The sequence below is a fragment of the Lepisma saccharinum genome, chromosome 27, assembly GCF_977018435.1.
Source record: "Lepisma saccharinum chromosome 27, izLepSacc3.1, whole genome shotgun sequence".
NCBI lineage: Eukaryota > Metazoa > Arthropoda > Insecta > Zygentoma > Lepismatidae > Lepisma > Lepisma saccharinum.
In genome coordinates this window covers 8177018-8198174 of record NC_139255.1, presented here as the reverse complement: position 1 = coordinate 8198174, position 21157 = coordinate 8177018, and the positions used below count along the sequence as shown (strand labels likewise).

General features: G+C 38.3%; 1 protein-coding gene across 2 annotated transcripts in view; it reads left to right on the top strand.

Moving 5' to 3' along the window:
- Nucleotides 1-677: 677 nt before the first annotated feature.
- The window catches only part of LOC145980273 (putative phospholipid-transporting ATPase IIB), a 155414-nt gene continuing 134934 nt past the window's right edge, over nt 678-21157 (top strand). The window contains exon 1 of one of the 2 annotated variants that reach the window (XM_083113281.1): nt 678-773. Coding sequence is in view for 1 of the 2 variants with exons in the window: in XM_083113280.1 (XP_082969406.1) it covers nt 932-1027 (96 nt within the window). In the remaining variant the exon portion in view is untranslated. Of the gene's footprint in view, nt 1028-21157 lie in introns of both variants that reach the window. The other variant, XM_083113280.1, reaches the window with a different exon arrangement.

Genomic DNA, 21157 nt, shown 5'->3' with positions numbered 1-21157 from the left:
TAGTCCAATTGCATAGGAAATAATGTACCCCCCACCCCCTTGCTGTAGTTGGTTGGAACTTTCATCGGCTTGATAATACTTCATTTTTAAGAGTGTATTTGCTTAATAACGATGATAAGACCCTCTACACTAAATTTGCAGGTGAAAGTATAATAATATAGGGGCATGAACGTCCGGCACCTCCTCCCGGAAAATGAATGTCAACCTAAAAGTATATATTTCACGCATATGTAATTTGATTTCAGTCACAACAATTTACATTAATTATTATAATGTGCATGCAGGAACTTAATAATTTCAAACTCAAGTGGTGTTTTTTTGAAGGGGCAACACTATTATGGGTGTTAATATACTTCGTTTATCACCTGGAAAATTACCTTGGTTGTCTCTCCCTGGAAAAAAATGTGGACGTCGATGATTTGGGGGAAATTGCCCCATTTTGCCCCCGCGGAACGTGTGTACGCCCGTACACTCTCAATCGCCTCTCAATCTTGCCATTGTATGAGCATGGATGTTTATTTGTGAGAGTCCTTTCATTAATTGAATCTAATCATCATTCAGAGGTAGAGAAAATAAAAGATGCAAACTGATGCATGTTTCAGTTAGAATTGCTCATTAGAAAGAGATAGGTGCAACAGGAATGACGTAATTTATGGTAGTGTTTTGTTGGTCGAGTAGCAGAAAGAATTTCTTGTGGACATACAGGGATACTAATAAATTCGAATAATAAACGTGCATTTTGTGTCTTCATACAGAAGAGGAAAATGTGTTAGGTAGTAGATATTCGAACTACACGTGAAGTGAAATTTTGTGTGCCACAAGATTGTTGAAAACCACAAATCTACTTTAATTTTTCTAAGAAAGTTAGGGGAAACAAGTGTTTGCATGCTATGTGTCGTATTTAGTTATCTCATTATTTGTTTGTGTGAGCATGGCGAATAGAACAAGACGAGGTATTTTATCCAATAAGAATAACCGCCGGTTGTACGACATTACATCGAAACCACGGATCTTGCGTAGATTTCAGGTACTGATCTAATAACTGCTTTACTATTTTTCTGCTGCTAGTTTTCCGGTTAGGGGTGGCGCCTGTAATGCATGTGCACTCTTACACTGTACTGTATCTTGCACGTTTGGAGCACTTATTTATGTTGTAAAAGAGGGACGTAATGAGTTCAACACATATCATACTTTGTTATTTTTTCCCTGTTCTATTAGCAGTTTGATGTAATTTATTGCGATTCAAGAAGTTGAAAGTAATTAAGTTCCATTTTAATGACCAAACTTGTTGATGAATATTCTTTAAACTAGTTTTTATACTCGCATTATAACCCACGCAGACTGAATTTATCACCTAAGGGCCCCTTAATTGTTTTTGCTGTTGTGTTAGTTGTCAGTCAATCATTCTTTTGTAATTGAATGTATTTTTCACTTATTGGCCCTAATACTGTAACATCAGTCAAGTTATGTGGGTCTAGAAAATTAAAATTATAATTTTGTGACGTATATTTAGGTCAAAGTTCTGGTTGTTTAATTGGGAAGTAATGATGACCACATGCATTTTTTACATCATTCGATTTGCATTTATGTTTGTTCACACATTTCATTGGCTTTGTGATTTTTACTGCATGTTTTGTAGAAAATGATTTTTTCCCCTTATGTATACGCTTGTGTGTATTTGCTTGAGCCATTTGTGTCATTTTGGATATGGATTACTGCTGCTACCATGGCTTGTCACAGGAGGTGCGGAGTTGTGTTACTTCTTTAATGTGTTTGTTGTGAAGAAGTTAGGCAGGTCAGGTTTAGGGCTCTTTATCATTAAAATAACGTCCCTAAATACTTCCAACGCCTGATCACTGATATCTGGTCTCAACCCCTTCGAGCCTCGCATGTCAAAGACCATAAACTGAGAATGGCTGTGCACTGGCGTAAACTGTTTTTTCAAATCATACTTTCCTCAAGCTTTAAACTTACATAATTGCTTCCAAGGTTCTAAAACATTGCCTAATACTCCTATAAGACTTGCGGAAATCATTAAACATTTGGAACTGTTACCTATATTTATATTGAAACAAAAAGATTGGTAACAGTTTGTTTTATCAGAGACACTTTTCTTCAAATTTACAGGAGAAACTACATACGGAAATCAGTTTCTGTAGCATTGTCGAAGTTCTTCGAGGTATTTTCTTTCAATCTATTTCAGCCAGAAATCAATTCCCGTTGCTTCAATTTAAGCGAAAACGTAACCACACTGTTTTTTTTAACTATGTTTGCCTAACCTAACCTTCCCGTGGGGCTATCTGGAAATGGTTTTTGGGGCTATTCGTGGGTGGTTATACAATCCCAAATGGTTTTTGGGGCTATCCGTGAATGGTTTGTGGGGCTCGCACCATGATGTGCGTTCCGTAACATGCCACGTCCCTCGTGTAAACACCTACCAGCTTAGCACAGGGGAGAGACAATGAGATACCTCTGGGCACATATCAGGGTTACTAACGCTACAAATATATGGAAAGAAACAACAGATTTAACCCACTACTGAGGGTACAATTCGTACTATATTCTTGATTAGTTATGTACAAATATTAATTAACTTTTGAAGTCTTTTCATACAGTAATTTTCTTCTATTTTTATTTTTTATTAATTCTAACCAATCTCCTTCGGGCTTCTTCTTCTTATAATCAATATGGCATCTTCTTCTTATGACCTCTTCTTCTTATAATCAATATGGCATCTTCTTCTTATAATTAATATTGCGTCTTCTTATTATTGTTGCTAAACTTCTTCTTCTTGCAATTAATAAGGTTTCTTTTTCTTATAATTAATAATGTTTCTTCTTATAATTGCTACGGCTGCTTCTTCTTGCACTTAATAAGGCATCTTCTTCTACTAAGGCTTCTTCTTCTTATAATTACGAAGGCTTCTTCTTCTTGCAATTAATAAGGCTTCTTCTTATACTTTAATAATGATTCTTCTTCTTATAATTGCTACGGCTGCTTCTTCTTGTAATTAATACATATTGTGTACTTTTTCTTCTTTCTTTTCTTTATTGATCTTTTCAAATTGATAGAAATATTAATAAACCGATCTCCCAAATAAACAAAGAGAAAGGGGTTAGTTAAAGATCGCCGCCTGGCCGGCGCTAACCTTAACTTGGAGCTACAATGTATGCGCCTCCAAATGTGCTTGGGTGCTGCCGAGAAATGGCGCTACACCTGGGGAAAACAACCCAAAAGCTGCACGAAACTCTCAGTTCGTGGGAACTGTAATAGACACAAAATCGAAATTGCAATTCGACTTCTTTACTTTTGTATATTAATCGCTTATGTCATTACTGAATGATAATTCCCCTTTTCTCTTCATTTATATCCTGTTATTATTTTAAACTTATTTATTTATTTTCCTTATAATTAGTATTAATATATACAATCGTTATTTCATCACATCTGCTCTTTCCATTGTCTCTATTTACAATCATATAAGTTCTCCTGGGTGGTGCCATCTCTTATCCACTTTCCAAACTTATTTATGCAGCATCTTTTATAACTGTTGTTCTTCTTGCATGCTGCCATCTATGGTCCTTTATTTCAAAGAAAAGCGACGCAGTTTGTGTACGTGACAAACACTTCGAGAAATGGCTTATTTTTAAGTAAAAAATGTTTCTAATCATGTGAAAACCTTAATGGCATTTTCAAATATGTTCTGCAATACACAATTGGTAAGTACGAACCGTACGAAACACAAAATATCCAATATTAAAGTGTCTCCGATATAATGAACTGATACCAAAAGATTTGCCTCCATACTTGTAAATTGCAAGATAACCAGATAAAATTAGCCTCCACTTAATGGAGGAGCATGCCCTCTCCAGGGGAGACAGAACTGAAGGAGCATTGTATACTTAGGAAGGGTTTGGAGCTTTAAATTTATCTCTCATTTAAATTTTTTAGCGGTGAATGTTAGGATTTATTGCTATCCATGCATTCCATATTTTGCCTTGCAGGCATATATAACCTATATTCAATAACAATGACATTCAAGGTATAAATGCGGACGGGATGGACATTCTTGCATTAATGCATTTTTCCGTTCATAAAATTTTATTTTGTTTAAGCATATAAATTTGTTTCAGTACATACGAATGAATTTGGTGAAGTTTTAGAACATGTAAAAGAAAATCTTAATTTTATCATGTCTACATATTGGAATTTTTTAAGAGTTGGAAGTAATAAGGAAAAATAGGTTTTTTTTTTTTAAATAACTTTTTCGCAGTTTTTTTCCCCCACCCACCCTCTCCCCTCAATTGTTTCACATCAATGGAAGTACTTTAGTATACATTGTGTGTTATAATTTTTTCTTCTTCCACAACTTTTATTTATCTGTCTAATGTAAAAGAACATTTCTAAATTTAAAATACAACTGATAACCTCCATCTTGGAGTGGTTAGCACAGCATGCTATGGGGTAGTGGCGACTCGTGTCTTTTTCGGAGTGTAGAAGAAGCTATGGTAAAGCGAGGAAGGTTTGAAAAAATGGGTTCAATTACATATTCACACATTTTGCTTGTACTATTCATTGCATTTAAAATGTTAGCTACAGGCCCATGCTCAATATTTAAATGTGAACCTATAAAAATCGACGAAAATAACATTGACGATATTTCAGATTTTTCAAGAATTTGTAGTGTCTTCCCCTACCCTGTCATGTGGATTGATGATAATAAAAAGTACTGCTTAAACTCCGAAATTATTCTAAATGCTTCTAAATTGTGCTAGGATTTTTTTTTTCCGGATAAATGTACAATTCTGCATCTACTTTCCTAGAGTTTTGAACTTGCATTACTTATTTTTAACAGTTATATAATAGTGTAAATTTCCCCCAAAATTGTTTAAAATGGTGCAACAAACGACATGGGTTCAACCAAATTCAAAAAGGTTTGAGAAAATTGAGAAAAACTTTCTACCGATTTCCTACCATAAAATCTCCTGACAAACTAAATCGGGCAGGATGAAGAAGAGGATGGATTGTGGCATGGTTTTAAAAATGTTTTCCGCTGGATCGGCATACTCCCTTTCATTTGAAACATGTCCGCTGGTGAAGTAGAAATAAGATTTGGACATAATTTTATTTTTATTTCCTGAAAACATATTCTTTTGAATTCGATTTTCCTCTCGCAGGGATTGGCGTTTGCAGATTATGCTAGAAACAGTGCTAAGTGCCAACAAAGATCAAATTGTGTGTGGTTTAGTAACATTTTGTTGGGGTTGGCATCACTGATTGAGGAAAGTCTTGCTGGTTCCTCGATCCTCGCCGATCTTCGTAAACTTTCCCCACTCCCTTGCACTGCCCCTTCCACCTCCACCCATCTGTCTGTGGGATGACTGCCGAGATTCCTTAGCGAGCAGCAGAAAAGCCCGTGTCCATCGTCCTCGGACTGCTGCGAGCGAGCGAGAACAGTCAACTCTTGACAGGAGCTAACCTAGGCAATTGTATGTACGGATTGTGCTCATAATTTTATAACACGCATCAAACTCCTAAAAAGTAGAGAACTGGAAATAAGTAAAAATGAATTGTAGGAAGTTCCTACATGGAGGAATCGCCCCTGGTATGTGGTCTTAGGTTCGAATCCTGGCCTGACATGGGTGTTCTTTGTGAATGTCCCTTCATCAATTTCATCATGTCATCACTCATTCTTATCTTCATGATTAACCAAAAGTGGCAAAAAAGTGAAGTAAAATGAACCCAATCAGTCAAACAAAATACAACTGTTGGAATGTAATTCATAGACAGACACAAGCAGTAAAGTTACAAAACAAGCAGACTTTTTTTAAAATGGATATTTTCTGATTGTTATCTTCATATTTCAGTAAACTTCCTAAATATATATCTACGTAGTAAACAGAATATAGTGGCATAAAAGTTCCTTTTGTTTCATTGCGATTTCATCATGCTATGAATGCAGTTTTATTATGGTTCAATTTTGATTTACTTCTCTTAATACATACTGTGGAGTTTTAGCGATTACTTAAGATTTGGTTCAATATATGCTTTTGTAGTTAGGTTAGGTTTGGTTCTTTTAGTATTGCCTAAATGCATTCTACTAAGGTTCTGATCTACTTCTACATTAATTCCCACTAGTCTACGATACTTATAGTCTCTTGTCAATGGTTTTGATTGATTGAGTGATTTGATTTATTATTAGCCACTTTTGGCTCATTTTGCGAAGATGGGGATGAGTGATGAAATTGATGAATGGACATTTACAAACAACCATGCCCGAGTGGGATTCGAACCCAGGACTCCTGGCGTTGCAGCACGATGTCAATGGAAAATACATTTTCCATGGGAAGCGTGCATGCTTGCATAAGGTAATTTTTAAGTTTTTTTTCAGCATAAATAACTTTTTTCTAAAATCCAAACTGTGCTTATTACTTTAAGAAAGATTCAAATTTCGTGTGACAATGATTGCCAAATTTCTATGATCTTCCTGCTAGGAGAATTTGAAAAAAATCATAAAACAATCTGAACCGTTATCAAAAATTCCGTTGTGATACTATTCTTCCTTGAACTATTTCTAAAAATTGATGATTATATTCAGTGTTCAAGTTTAGGAGCCTGTTGAATATTCAGTACTATTGAATCTCTTTTCATTTGTTACAGAAAAGAAAATGTGTTTTGTTTTTCAATTGTTCTATGTACACTACCGACAAAAAGTTTAAGACCACCAGGAAAAAGTGCCAAAAATCAGTAGAAATGAATGCATTTTGTAATTAATGTACAAGAAACAGATGTAAGAATCTGCTTGGCAATGTACAAACATAGGTACATCCACTATACATACTAATTTCACCTCATATTTTGCTTTCATCAATATGTCCGCCATGGGCCTTAATGACAGCAGCGCAAACACGTGGCATGCGATCCAATAGTTTTTCCAGATAGGATGGTTGAATGTTACGCCAGGCATCATTGATGAATTCCTATAGCTGTTGAGTGTTGCTGGGTAACTTCTTCCTGATGTCCCTTTCGATTTGGTCTCATAGCAGTTCAATTGGTGAAAGATCAGCAGACTGTGGTGGCCACGTCATGAGAACTAATGCCCCTTCTGCTGCCTTGCGTTCCAAATACAGCGTGCACAATTTGGATGTATGTTTGGGATCATCATCTTGTTGAAAAATAAACCCATTACCAACAAGACGACAACCAGAGGGGATGGCATGGTGCACCAATATCTGATGATACCCTTCTTTTACCAATGTTCCCTGAATTTTATGAAGGTCCCCCATCTGGTTTCCGGCAAAACATCTCCACACCATTACACTTCCACCCCCATGTTTCACTGTGGGAACAAGACACTCTTCTTTCATTCTCTCGCCGACCTTTCAACGCACAAAGGTTCGCCTATTGCTGCCAAATAATTCATATTTGGATTCGTCGGTCCAGAATACCCATTTCCAGTTATCCACAGTCCAACCTTGGTACGTTTTAGCCCAGGCCAATCGTTTCGTCTTGTTCTCTTGTCGTAACAGTGGCTTTCTAGCAGCTACTCTGCCATGCAGCCCTTCTTTACACAACCTATTGTTCACCGTTGACACAGACACAGGCGTCACTCTGCTGTTATTCAGGGAAGCAGCGATGACTGGTGCTGTTAGGCACCTGTTCCGTTTGCTAGTTACTGTAATATATCTATCGTCAGCTGCAGACGTTACACGAGCTCTTCCACTACGTGCATGGTCTGCATGACTGTTGGTTTTACGGTATCTGTCCAATGCACAATGAACACCAGTCTTGGAAATATTCAGTTTTCTTGTTATTTCGCGATCCGAATAACCTTCATTTTTCGGTGCACATATCACAGCATGCTTTTCAACTGAAATTGCCTGTTCCCCACGATGACGGGCCATTACACACAGCTCCACTTACCTTGAACACCTCACACACAATAATGGGCTCGCAATGTCGCCTGCATGAACAGTAACTGACCCTGAGCCACTGATAAGGATGCGCATGAGGCTGCCTACCGTACTGACCAGTTTCACGCACACAGCTGCAATGTTGCCAGCTTCAGCAACGTTTTTGTCACTTTCCATTTTGCCAACAACATGCTACACATTCAGAAAAAAATTGGTATCGCATCTTGCGAGGTTCAAACTAGACTACATTGCATCGTCCATGTGTATCATCGTCACGTCTTTCTTGGACAGGAACCATTGGTTCCATACAACACTCCATACTGATTTTTTGGCCGTTTTTCATGGTGGTCTTAAACTTTTTGTCGGTAGTGTATATGTTCAATATAATAGCCAGTAAACCTGTTGGCAGGGCAAGTTGCAATATATTTGGCCACACAACCTGCCTGCCTAGTGCACAGTAATCCTAAACCTGAGGCAGGAACTGAAATAGATTGTCCAAAATTGCCTAAGAAATATTTTTTATCAGAAATAGTTCATTTGAGGTCGACTTTACACTCTGGTAGTCTACTAAGTAATAGACCATTTAAATATTATACATGTCATTTTCTGTTCAATTGTTTTCTCACATTTGAAGCAAAGTAAATAAAAAACATTCTGAATTAAAAGTGTACTGAGTGCTCATAGATGATATCGTATCGTTCCCTTAGGAACGACGGGATCGGACCTGGTTTTAGGTGTCCTGTGGGTGGCGATAGCTTGTTTTATCCTTCATACTCGCTTGGCATCTTAACTCATGCGAGAGCCAGGGTATGAATAGCATGGCGTGGCAAATGAATACACACTAATTTGATTCTAGTCTCCCTAAGATTGTTTCAGCATGATGATTGGAAAATTACCTGTTTCAACCAGAAGTGGAAGTTCTCAGTAGACGTAGTCTCGTAGAATTGACTTTTCCTACTGTGTGTCGACGTGAAGTGTGACCATTCTCGGAGGTTACTAACACGGGTCTCTCCCTCTGGCCTATTCTCTTTCGATCTCTCTCTCTCGTCTATCATTCAACTCAATAACCCCCGACTATCAGAATCCGCACTTTTTATCCTCCCAGGATTGCTGCTGTAAATTCCAGGTCGACACACCTGTTTACTTCCTTTGAATTTGTATATTACGCCAAGTGACCCATCAAGACTGATGTAACTTCTATACTCAGCAATCCTTAGATTCCTAGCGTCTGTTTCCTGTCTGGGATCTGATAGAGCCAAGAATCGAGAGAATTATCTTTTGCTTCTAATAAAATATACAATATTATATGGTTGTTATACGATATACTTTTCCTAGACATATGAGGTGTGGCTAGTAAAAAACCGGATTGATGTTGCTGTTGACAAATGGCAAGCACGTCGAGCAGTGCATGAGTGTATAACGTGATATCCTGCCTATCGACTGTGTGATTTCCCAGGATGCACGGTGCTCAGTTCCGCTGTAGCTTGTCGACGTAGTGAACCGTACATCTGTACTCCATCGGAAAAATGTTAAGTGTGAAAGTGGAACAGCATATCAATGTGAAGTTTCTTATGAAACTCGGAAAATCTGCCACAGAAACTTATGGTTTGTGTTGAAGGAAGTATACGATGAGTGTTTATCACGCACGCAAGTGTTTGAGTGGTTTCAAAGGTTTAAAGAGGGACGAGAAGTTATCGCGGATGACTCGCGCCCTGGACAACCTTGCACGTCGAAAACGGAATCAGACATTGCAAATGTTGGTGAATTGATTCAAGAGGATCGTCGCTTGAGTATTCGAGCTATTGCAAAACAACCAACATTATTACATTAAGGTGCTGACGACCCTTTGTGAGTGAGTATGAGGACGTCGACCTGATTTGTGGAAAAGCAAGTCATGGATTCTTCATCAGGACAATGCTCCTTCCTGTCCATACAACATTGTCAGTCAAGGCTTTTTTGGCCAAGCATGGGATCCCAGTGTTAGAACATCCACCCTATTCACCGGGTATCACTCCATGTGACTTTTTTTTTATTCCCAAAGGTCAAATCAGCACTGAAAAAACAACAACAGATTTACGACCGTAGAATCTGTGAAAGCAAAAGCGACGGAAGTCATGAACATGGTTCCAGAAAATGATTTCCAGCACTGCTTCCAGAAATGGAAGATTCGTATGGAGCGGTGTATCAATAGTGCAGGGGAGTACTTTGAAGGGGATAATGTTCGTATTGTACAAAATTATCAATAAAAGATTTTGTAGCAACAGTCCAGTTTTTTTCTAGCCAAACCTCGTACGTCTTGTCATAGTAGCACACTACATATTATAGTGTTTCTGAAATTTAGATGTTCTATATTCCGACTGTCTTGCACTTATACTATGTCCTCCACTCTTTTCATAGTTGTTTGCAGTGACACCATTCGCCTATTCATTTATGAATTTTAAATCCATATGATATAATGTTATGATAAATGATCGTTATAATTATTCAGGCTGTTTCTATTTACAGTATTTAAGCACACAAGTAATTGATAAAAAAAACAAAAAACATAATGAGTAAGCTGATGTACTCATGTTCTGTGCATCTTACACATTGTCACATTTAAATTAGAGTTTCATAATAAGTTCTTGGGTGGGAGCACATATTCTGTTAAGACAAATACTCAAGACATCTCATAACTTGCTGATTGAACTGATATTTCTTATTTCTGAACACATGAGTATGTATAATCTCATTATTGAAGGCTCTGAGGTTGAGTTGTGTCCCAGACACATGTATTCAGGGTGCAAAATCCTTGGGGGACATTTGTTTCCCCACCAACAATCTTGGCCTCAACCCCCTCCCCCACCAAACATTTCCAGGGGGAAAGAGTTTTTGTTATAACAACAAAAGAAGAAGAATTAGTTTTGACTACAAATATACTTTACTAAGTATAATATCAGAAACACACTCAAACTAGTGAGGGTTGAATGCTCTCCGTACCTCCATTTGAAGAAATCATTTACAGATCTAAACTAATAACAATATAAGTTCAATAAAAGTAAAACAAGGATGCAAGACAAGCAGAAATGATTTATATTAACAGAAACAAAAACTTACACATAGTACAACTATTTCGTAATTTATTAACATCTTTAATCAATGAGTAAAGGAATTAATTTGCTACTTTATAAATATCTCATGATTTAGTAAATTAATTCCTTTATATATATATTTAATAATAATGTATTTTAAATACAGTAAAAATTGTCCTAATGGACACCTCTAAATTATGGACATGGGGTTTAATTGCAATATTACTTCTCAATAACGGATGCGGACACTGAAAACTCCCTCCCCAATGCAAATAAAACTTCTTAATAACGGACAGCCTGAAAGAAAACTGCCGCAAAACCTGGAATTTGACACAACAATGGCCAGTATTTCAAACTAGCGTGCATTGTTTCATGTTCCACCGAACATATTTCTCTTTAAAAGTGAAGACAGTATTCTTTGTGGTTATGTTGAGAAGTGTGTGTCACTTCTGCTACGATGTCGCTGAAACGCAAACGACTGACTTGAAAGGAAAAAGTTGAAGTCATCAACATCTACGAGAAAGAGAAACTTAGTGTTCGAGAAATATGTAATGTATGTAGTAGTGATGGGACCGATTAATCGGTCCTCTATCGGTATCGGCCGATATAGGCATATCTGTGTATTAAATTTACTGATTATTTCACCGATCTGATATATATATATAAATATCTTATAATTTAGTGCAAAATTCTGCCATTTTGTTGTAATTTTTATGGATAATCTCAATGCCCTACTTTCTAAAAAAGTAATTGTCAAATATTCAACTTCTTTTGCACTGCAGTCACCTCGAAAAACATATTTGTTAAGGAGATGAATGAACATTTCAGGTTCTTCAAGTACCATATCTAATTTTATATCGGATCGGTAGAATATCGGTATCAGTAAATTTCATATTGGTACTTTATCGGTATCGGCCAAAATTTCATATCGGCCCATCCCTAGTATGTAGGGATACTTTAGTAAATTTAAATTCACCGTATGTAGTAGAGTATTTTGTTCCTTGAATGTAGCAAAACAAAAATATTATGTTTGTAAAGTACGTACTATAATATGCTTATCATATTGTGCAACATCCTACACTTTTTTCTGAATAGCGGACACTTCTTAAGAATGGATATTTATTTTTTCCCCCAGGCCTGTCCGTTGTTGAGAAGTTTTACTGCATTTAGTAATTAATTTTTATATAAACACACACACACATACAACCTCTGACAATAAAGTTGGGTGAATGATCCTGAATATCGAAAGTAGACGAATTCTTAATGAAACCTACCTTACTGTCCTTCGAAGTAGTCCCCTCCCATGGCTATGCACCGTTGAGAACGGCTGTACATGTCCTGGAAACTTTTAGAAAAGTCTTCTTTCGGGATGTTGTTGAAGACCCTCGTCACGTTCCGTTGGATGTCCGGAATATCCTCAAATCTCTGACCTTTCAAAGCGATTTTGAGGCATGGGAAGAGAAAGAAATCTGGAGGATTCAGATCCAAATTTCTTGCAATGCATTGCTACAGAGGATGAGAGCTGGTGTGTGAGGTACGACCCTGAAACGAAACGCCAAAGCATGGAATGCCATTCTTCTGCATCACCCCTTCAGAAGAAGGTCAAGGCGTAAAAATCACGCATCAAGACGATGCTTATCACTTTCTTTGACAGTGATGGCATGATCCACAAAGAATTCCTGCCGGAGGGAACAACAATTTTTCCACCTTGGCCTTCTTCCAACGGGGCAATGCAGGAGAACGCCATTCCATGCTTTGGCATTTCATTTCAGGGACATGTTCAATTTTTGGAACATATCTCCATATATGGCAGCACTAGCAGGTCAAAATATTGCCAACAGTCGCATGCAACATGTGTCTAAGTACTGGCTATACATTTACGTGAAAAATCTTAAACAAGATTTTGTGCCGAAATAGGACTCTTGAGATAATCCTAGCCTGCCCCTGGTTACATTGAAATCTCTTCGCTCACTTTTGCCTCTACTGTGCCTCTTTTTTTAAATTGATTCAGTATGGCATATTCATTGGAGCAGTGTATGTACATTGCTGAACAGTATTTTACTACTCAAGGACTTTTAATTCAATGGAAGCGTCACACTGTAAATTGTTCGCGACAACCATTCATAATGCGCAGCTCTTCGTGGATGTATCCGATTAAAATCGTGTGCAATGGCATGCGAACTTCTCTCCCTAGACATCACTTTGATCTCGATGCATTACCGATGCGCTAAACAAATTTTAAGGCATTTTTGTAACACCTCGAAAAGGAGCAAATTGGTACAAGAATTCAGTCATAACTTTTTACTGGTTAAAGATACGTCGAAAAACCTTCACCATTGCATTTCTCGTGAAATTTTATTGTGATTTGTTATATCATATCACCCCCTTCCCATTTAAAATTCTAAAGTTGAATTCAAGATGGCGGACATCTAGATGGCCGCCGACCGCGCGGGTGGCATCAATGTGGTTCCTCCTTGGCCTGATAACGATTGGTCATCACCATTTTCATGTTGCGCACTGCAGTGTCCTTGTACCGAGGGTGTTAAGTGACTTTTTGAGCCACCCTGTACAATAATACTATTATTAGTGAATACTATCCTGGTTAGTGCTGTGTACATTTGTGCTAATTAAAATATTTACTAAGGAGATAATTTAATTGAATTATCTGAAATAAAGCTACTGGTTTACAAGTGACATTTTGAATACTGTCCTGATATCTTCTGTTTGCTGATAGAGTAGGTATATGCATGGTTTTAATTTCGTTCTGAACCCTTACATAATTTGTAAACATCTCTCTATGTATTTTGGCGGCAATGTTACTGCGCTGAAACTTCATTGTTGTTTCCACAGCAGACGATTTTCAAGGAAACTGCTTCCTGCCCAAAGTACCGTCACCCCTATTTAGCCACTGAACACGTCCGGTTGGCGTATGCGCACTTTCGCCCATGGTCTCGGCTAAGGCAGCCAGACAGTACTTTTTCTTTATTTAGACTTATAATTTCACTACTTTTAATTTTAAAAGTGGTGCAAAATTATGAAATTATCAATAATTTTTCTGTCACAACTTTGCAACATCAGAAGTTATCCTCAATCATCATTTATGTAAAATGTTATTTCAATCAACATCAAAGTAATATACAATAAACATGTAAATGTCTACATTGTAAACAATACCTAAAGTAAACATATATTGCTTAACTATGTCTGTATTGTATTGTTCCCCAAATTTTCTGACCACAATAATTTGAGTAAATAATTTGGCATAAAGAGGGGACAGGGGATGTTCTATCTTTTGGGGGGAGTGCATCATAGGCCTTAGGGGGGCAGGGGATGGGCACCCCTGAGTCAAAGACCATAAGGTCTGGGGAATATGCTCTCCAGCTTTCAGTGTTTGCCCTTAGTTGAACTGACCCTGTCTGTTTGTGTGTGTGCATGTTGTTGGAAAGGGAAAAGATTTGATTTGATTTTTCTTATTTTTACTTTGCTTTTCTGCAACTTTTGCCTAATCACAACAATGATGAAATTGATAAAAGGACACACAAAGAACACCCATGCCAAAACAAATGAGTCATTGTTGGTTACTCTGTGACATTGCACGCAACATATATTTGTACTGCAGCTGCACATTCTGTTTTTCCCCATTAACCCTTTCCCCTCATAAGTTGGTCCTTGTGTGACATCAAAACCAATGTCCCTAGAGTTCATTTGTCAGATCGAGTTGGACATCCAGGATGCTCAACACTCTCTGTCAGTACCCAGTGAAACATTACTATTTACGATAGAAAATCAGACAAGGCATCAATACAGGGTGTCCCAGAAATAGGTGGCATAACTTCAGGAGCGTATTCCTTACATGCAAACAATGAAAAAGGTTTATATGAACATAGGTATGGTTCAGTTTCTGAGTTATAGGCTGTCACAACACGTGCACACTGGAATTTGTCTATCTTCCACATTTGGTCTAAGGTTCTTCACAGTACCCTAGAGGAGATGTTCAAGAATGGCCACCCCAAGCCTCAATACAGGCCGCACATCGACGTCACATGGCCACTCGAATATACACTCCCAAATGCCTGGCGTGTTCTGTATTGTCTCACAACCTGCTACAATACGATTGCGGAAAGTATTCACATCTGCCAATGCAGAAGAATACACCAGTGATTTAAAATGGCCCCACAAGTATAGCTGAAGTCCTGAATATAGTAGCAGTTCGGCATCTTTGATCCAACTTCAGAGGAAGCTGACCAGAACCGTATCTGGTTTCGAGCCACTACTTGTTCTTCTGTGAAGCGATGTTGTCACTTTTGCCTGCAGTGTTTAAACATCAATTCATTCACTGCCAGGTTATTCCTCCAAGGTCTTCATATTGTATAAAAAAGTAGCACAATATGATAACCCAACCTAGCAAAGATAACACAACCGCAACTTTGCTTTCAAAAATCTCTAAAGAAACTGAATTAGCAACATCTCATTTAGTCCACGTGGAATTGACGAGAGCTGTCATTTCTTGGACGAATGCTATTGGTGGGAAAGGTTTCAAGGGACGATTTATTGGACTCCATGTGGATCTGACATGTTGTTCTTAGTGGGAAAACTGATCTTTCGGAACTTTCTTTGAAGTAAAGTGAGGTTGGAATCAGGACGAGGAGTATAGAAATCCAAGGGGTTTAAATTGGGTGAGCGTGGAGGCCAAGCAATTGGTCCACCTCTACCGATCCACAGACCAGGGTACATTTGATTCAAATACCTGTTGGCAACAAGACTAAAGTGTGTGGGAGCACCATAATGCATGTAGTGTGTTTGTTGTCGTATGTTCAGTTGAACACCTTCCAAGATGGGGGTCTACGGCATTGTCATCGGTCCCAGGTTCGATACCTGATGGAGGCACAAAGTGGTTCGGATTCCACTTTAAACTGTAGGTCCAGTCCCGATTAGCCTTACTGTGCACAAAGTGGACTTAAAACATCAACTCAAACCAAACCAAGCATTGTCATCTGCCAAACCATACATGAAATGTATCTGCTTGTTCCTGATTCGTGTACATGGTCTCAACAATGTCCACTCAGCATGTACCACTCATTAAATACCTGTTTGTGTTACAGGAAACCACCTGTGGAAGATAGACAAATTCCAGTGAGCACGTGTTGTGACAGCCTATAACTCTGAAACCAAACATTTCCGAACCTATATTCATATATACTTTTTTCATTGTTTACATGTAAGGAACACGCTCCTGAAATTATGCCACCTATTTCTGGGACACCCTGTATAAAGAAAAAACTCTGCAAGTTTTATTCCCACTTAGCGGGCTTATTCTGCTTAGCCGATGCTCCACCAGGATCGCCAGTGTCGCAAAATGGCTAATGACCAGTTGAAGGCATATTGTGTGTTGGAGCTATCGAGAACTGATTCAATCACAATGGTGCAAAGACATTTCAGCGTGCTTTTTGGTAGTAATTCATATGTTTCACCGTTCCGAAAGTTTTGCCAAAGTTACAACTGTGAATTGTTGGTGCCTTCCAAACCGTTGACAACAACTTGATTATCATTTGGAACTTTCCCATGTTGAATCTTTATAATGCGAGTGATGTGAGTAAAACTTCCAGAGTTCTTTATATTGATGCCTTGTCTGATTTTCTATCATAAATAGTAACTTCATAATTGCTGTGTAAAGTTGCACCATTCATTTTGAATTACCCTGTAATGCTTTGGTTACTTTCCTGTTGTTGCTTTGATCTAATTGTAAGAAATGAGGACAGTGCTGCTTGTAGTAAAAGATATGTGCCTGGCAATAGGGGGGGGGGGTGGAGAGTGTGAGTGTGTGAGAGTGTATTTATGTACAACTTGTTCAAGAACTCCCAGATTACACCCTTTCAAATGTTTTGAATGATATGCTAGAATGAAAATGCAAAATATATTGAAGAAAAAATGTGTGTTTATTCATCCTAACTCTATAATAAAATGCAAAATAAATATTGAAGCTAAATGTATTTTTATTCATGAAAACACTATAGAATTATGATATATTGGAGATAAATTGCAGTTTTGTTTATCCAAACTATGTACTCATTAACCCTTTCCCCATCCATATTAAAATTCAATATGTTACCATCGAAGACCAACTCAGTTATGTACTTACTATGCTGTCATTACCATGCCAGGAAAAAAATGTTTTGATGTAAAATCTATTTATTTATCATAAAAATACAAAAATACAAAACATGAATTACAACATCGGATACAGTTGTACAAGTATATTCGTACACATCTAGGTATGACCCTATTGATAGTGAAAAAGTAGTAATGGAGGAGTGGGGGAAGAGTAAGGAATTCAACTGTAGCACTGGAAGAATAAACTTTTCTTGGAAGTTTAGTACTTAGTGAGAGTGTGATATTTACAACTCCACATTTCCTTCACATATATCTGCTTTCCTTCCTCTTCTTTGATCCTAGAGCTGTGTGAGTGCATATGTGGCATTTCCTCAGCGTTTTAACTGTTTGGAGTACTGGGCACCAAAAATGGGAGATATCTTTAGATAGGCGTTGTTTGTGTGTATGGTGCTTCTGAAGTAGTTGCCCAATCACTTTCAGTTGCAAATCAGCTAATGGAACAGCTTTTTCAGTGTGAAGTTTGTATAAACTGTGGGCATTCAACATACAAATGTCAAGTAAGTGAAACAAATAACAGTTTGTACCCCTTCACTGTCTTGCGAACACATTCCATAGAACTAAGAAGCATGTTAGTTCTATCAAACACTGCCCATATTTGGCTTCCTTATTTTTTCCCTTGTGGTTTCTGCCATTTCATCTTTGTGGAAAGTAGTCAGCATTGTAACTTCGCTTTGGTCTTGCCAATGACAAACCATCATATTAGTGACACTCTTAGTGTGCCTTTCACCACTTTTAGCATTTATTTCGGACATCCTTCTTTTTTGCGGTTTATTGTACCACAGGAGTTTGTCTGCTGCTTGTGTAATGCATCAGGCACCAATTATCAGTACACAGTGAGTGTTCTTTCCCAAGATAAGATTGAAGTAATGTCATTACAATTGAGCCGAAACACTGAAGTCCTCATGCTTTGTAATATTTGTCAACTTCCAAGGATACACAATGATATCCAAAACATATGCTGTCTTCACGTCATAAAGGATAAACAACTTGATACCAAACCTATGACGTTTTTTTTGATGTCTTGCTTGAAACCTAGCCTTCCTTTCAAGATTGATTTGTTGATTTGTTGTTTTAAGTCCACTTTATGCACAGTAAGGCTAATCGGGACTGGACCTACAGTTTAAAGTGGGATCCGAACCACTTGTGCCTCTGGGTATCGAACCCGGGACCCCTTGATTACAAGGCAACAACGCTACCACTGCGCCATCGGGGAGGCTTTCTTTCAAGAGAACCAAACTTTCATCCAAACGTTAAGACAAATTGTATATTACATGTAGGCAATTGCAAATCTGTGAAATGCAGAATCTGGGAAATTACTGAACTAGGAATTTCTACTACAGCATGTATGCTTTGTGATTTGTTCCTGGGCCTGTGAAAGTGTCATGAATACAAGGCTGCTAAACACATCATATTTTTCTACAGCTGAGGAAACATATGCATATACCATCCTTCGGATTTTACATGAGGAATCTGAAGGGTGCATCACGGGAAACTAACGGTTTTCAAATGGGGATCTTGAAGCAGGGAGAGGGGGTAGAGATGAAAGTAGGGTGGCATTGAACTCGCTTGGCGATGCCATTTTCGGCATGGCACGTTTCGGATAAGCACAGTTCAGATCGGCTCGGTTCGGCTCAGCGTGGCAGCAAGAAGAAATAGATAGAGTGTGTGTGACGTCAGCTGAAACCAGAATAGCTTGCGGCCACCGCCATGTTGGGTTGTGTCCCCCACCTGTTGCTTGCATTTGTTAACATTCAGCGAGGGGGAATTTCGTCGAGAAAAATATGGCTGCTTGTTATGTTTCTTTATGTTTAAATTATCAGAAACAATAACATGAACAATAACTTTCTGCTCGGCGACATTCTGTCGAATTGAGACTGAATGAAAGCACACAGTATGGCGAATCTTACACAAGGATTTGGAATTCCATCCGTACAAACTTGTGATCATGCAGAGGTTACCCAAAGAAGATTATTCACAACGTTCAGTCTTTGCCAGGAACATGCTCGCCATTTTCGCAAACATAAAGACGCCATCCTTGTGATGAGTGCAGCTGACATTGCGTGTACTGCTGTCACCCTGTGCTGAACCGATCCGAACTGTGCCGAAAATGGCATGGCTGAGCTAGTTCAATGCCACCCTACTTTCATCTCTACCCCCTCTCCCTGCTTCGAGATGCCCATTTGAAAACCGTTCGTTTCCCGTGACGTACCCTGTAAAAGTAATGAACAGAAACAGAACTGTGTCAATATCATCAGGAACTCTTGATTTCAAACTAGAATGAAACTTTTGAAATTCATAATAACAGGAGATGTGATGTGGTTTTATTGGTATGATGTGGAAACCAATATGCATTTACTACATAGCATTTTCAGCGAAAAATGCAGGCTTGACCAGGGTCTGGCATACCACTGAGCTACCGAGCCTGGCTTCGCCTGATTTTTCGCTGCCACTGTTTTACCTGTGTGGAATCGTCTCTTGTCAGTGCTACCGCAATGGGATCTGTTGCCTTTGAAACACTGTAAGCTTCAAAGTTGCCTGATTCTTCCCAGCGTAGAGATGTAAATTACATGAAGATTTGACAAACCTTATGTAGTACATCTCTTGTGTGTGCCAAATCTTCAAGCAATATGCATTTATTGTAGTGGGTGAGGAAATTGTCTCTGAACAAAAAATGCCTTCATGAGTCAGTTGGACTGCAAGGTTATTTTCATTTATTTTTGGTTGAACAGTTATTATCTATGTGGATATTTTAAAGCTTTCTGTACCATAGTATTTGAGCTGAGTTAGGGGTGTACTACTCCCATGTAGTACACCCCGGAGTGCATTTTGCATACGAACGAGGCTCTGGCGACTGGCACTATGACCAGTATAATTTTGTGTGTGTTGTCCTGTTTTTTGTCCTTGTGTGTGCTGAGTGCCCGTTTACAGTCTCAGCTTTTAATGAAAGTCAGAATATTTTAGTAACACGACACTGCAATTATGCTATTTAGTTATGGTAAGGGGTTGGACCCCGTATAATGCAAAATAGCCTAAGTGTTGACGCACCCAAAATTTTAAATTCAAATTGAGCTGAGTTAGATGTTGCACCATGTCAACATGCCAGCTTAATCTTCACTTCTTACCTGCGAATATCGGAGGAAGCATGCCCAGCTCATCTTTCATTTAGGCCTTGACACTGGCAGACGTTTTTCTTTTTATTTCCAAAGTTGAAATAAACTTTCTCATTTTCAAACTGTAGATGAGATTCAACAGAATGTAATGCAAGACCTGTACACCATCCCAAGAAATGCATTTCAGGAGACATTCCAGGGATGAAGCAGTGTATAGGCAGGAAATGAAACTACTTTACACTTACATTTCGCCATCCATGAAGCACAAACAACAGAACCTTTTTGGAATTTGTGAAAAATAATATTCCTACTGTTTCTTCTGTTAGTTTTACACATCACAACACCACACTGAAGGCATTTGAAAAACAACATAAACTGCAGGGGCCTCCCCAATGGCACAGTGGTAGCGTTGTCACCTTGTAATCAACGGGTCCCGTGTTCAATACCTGGTGGAGGCACATAGTGGTTCGGATCCCACTTTAAACTGTAGGTCCAGTCCAAATTAGCCTTACTGTGCATAAAGTGGACTTAAAACACCAAATCAACCAACCAAACAATATAAACTGCAAAACTGCACAATCACACTAGTCAGAAAAAAAGAACCTTGTAAAGGACAAAGAACAAAATAGATTATCCTTTCAAGACACTAAAAATGATCCTTCCTGCATGGAGTGAAAATGCCTGTTTTTGTTTGAGCTGTGACATCACACCCACATCAGTCATGAAAAAAGGCATGTCAGGCCCCAGCCCCTTCCTTCCTTGTAGTCTTGAGTGTCATGCTCCCCCACCTCCTTTCTAGATGGCACTTATGCCACAAATAATACCACCAGGTGTGTTTCATTATGATTTAAATTTCCTTGTCCTTTATTTGTCATGCATGAAGTTCAATCTA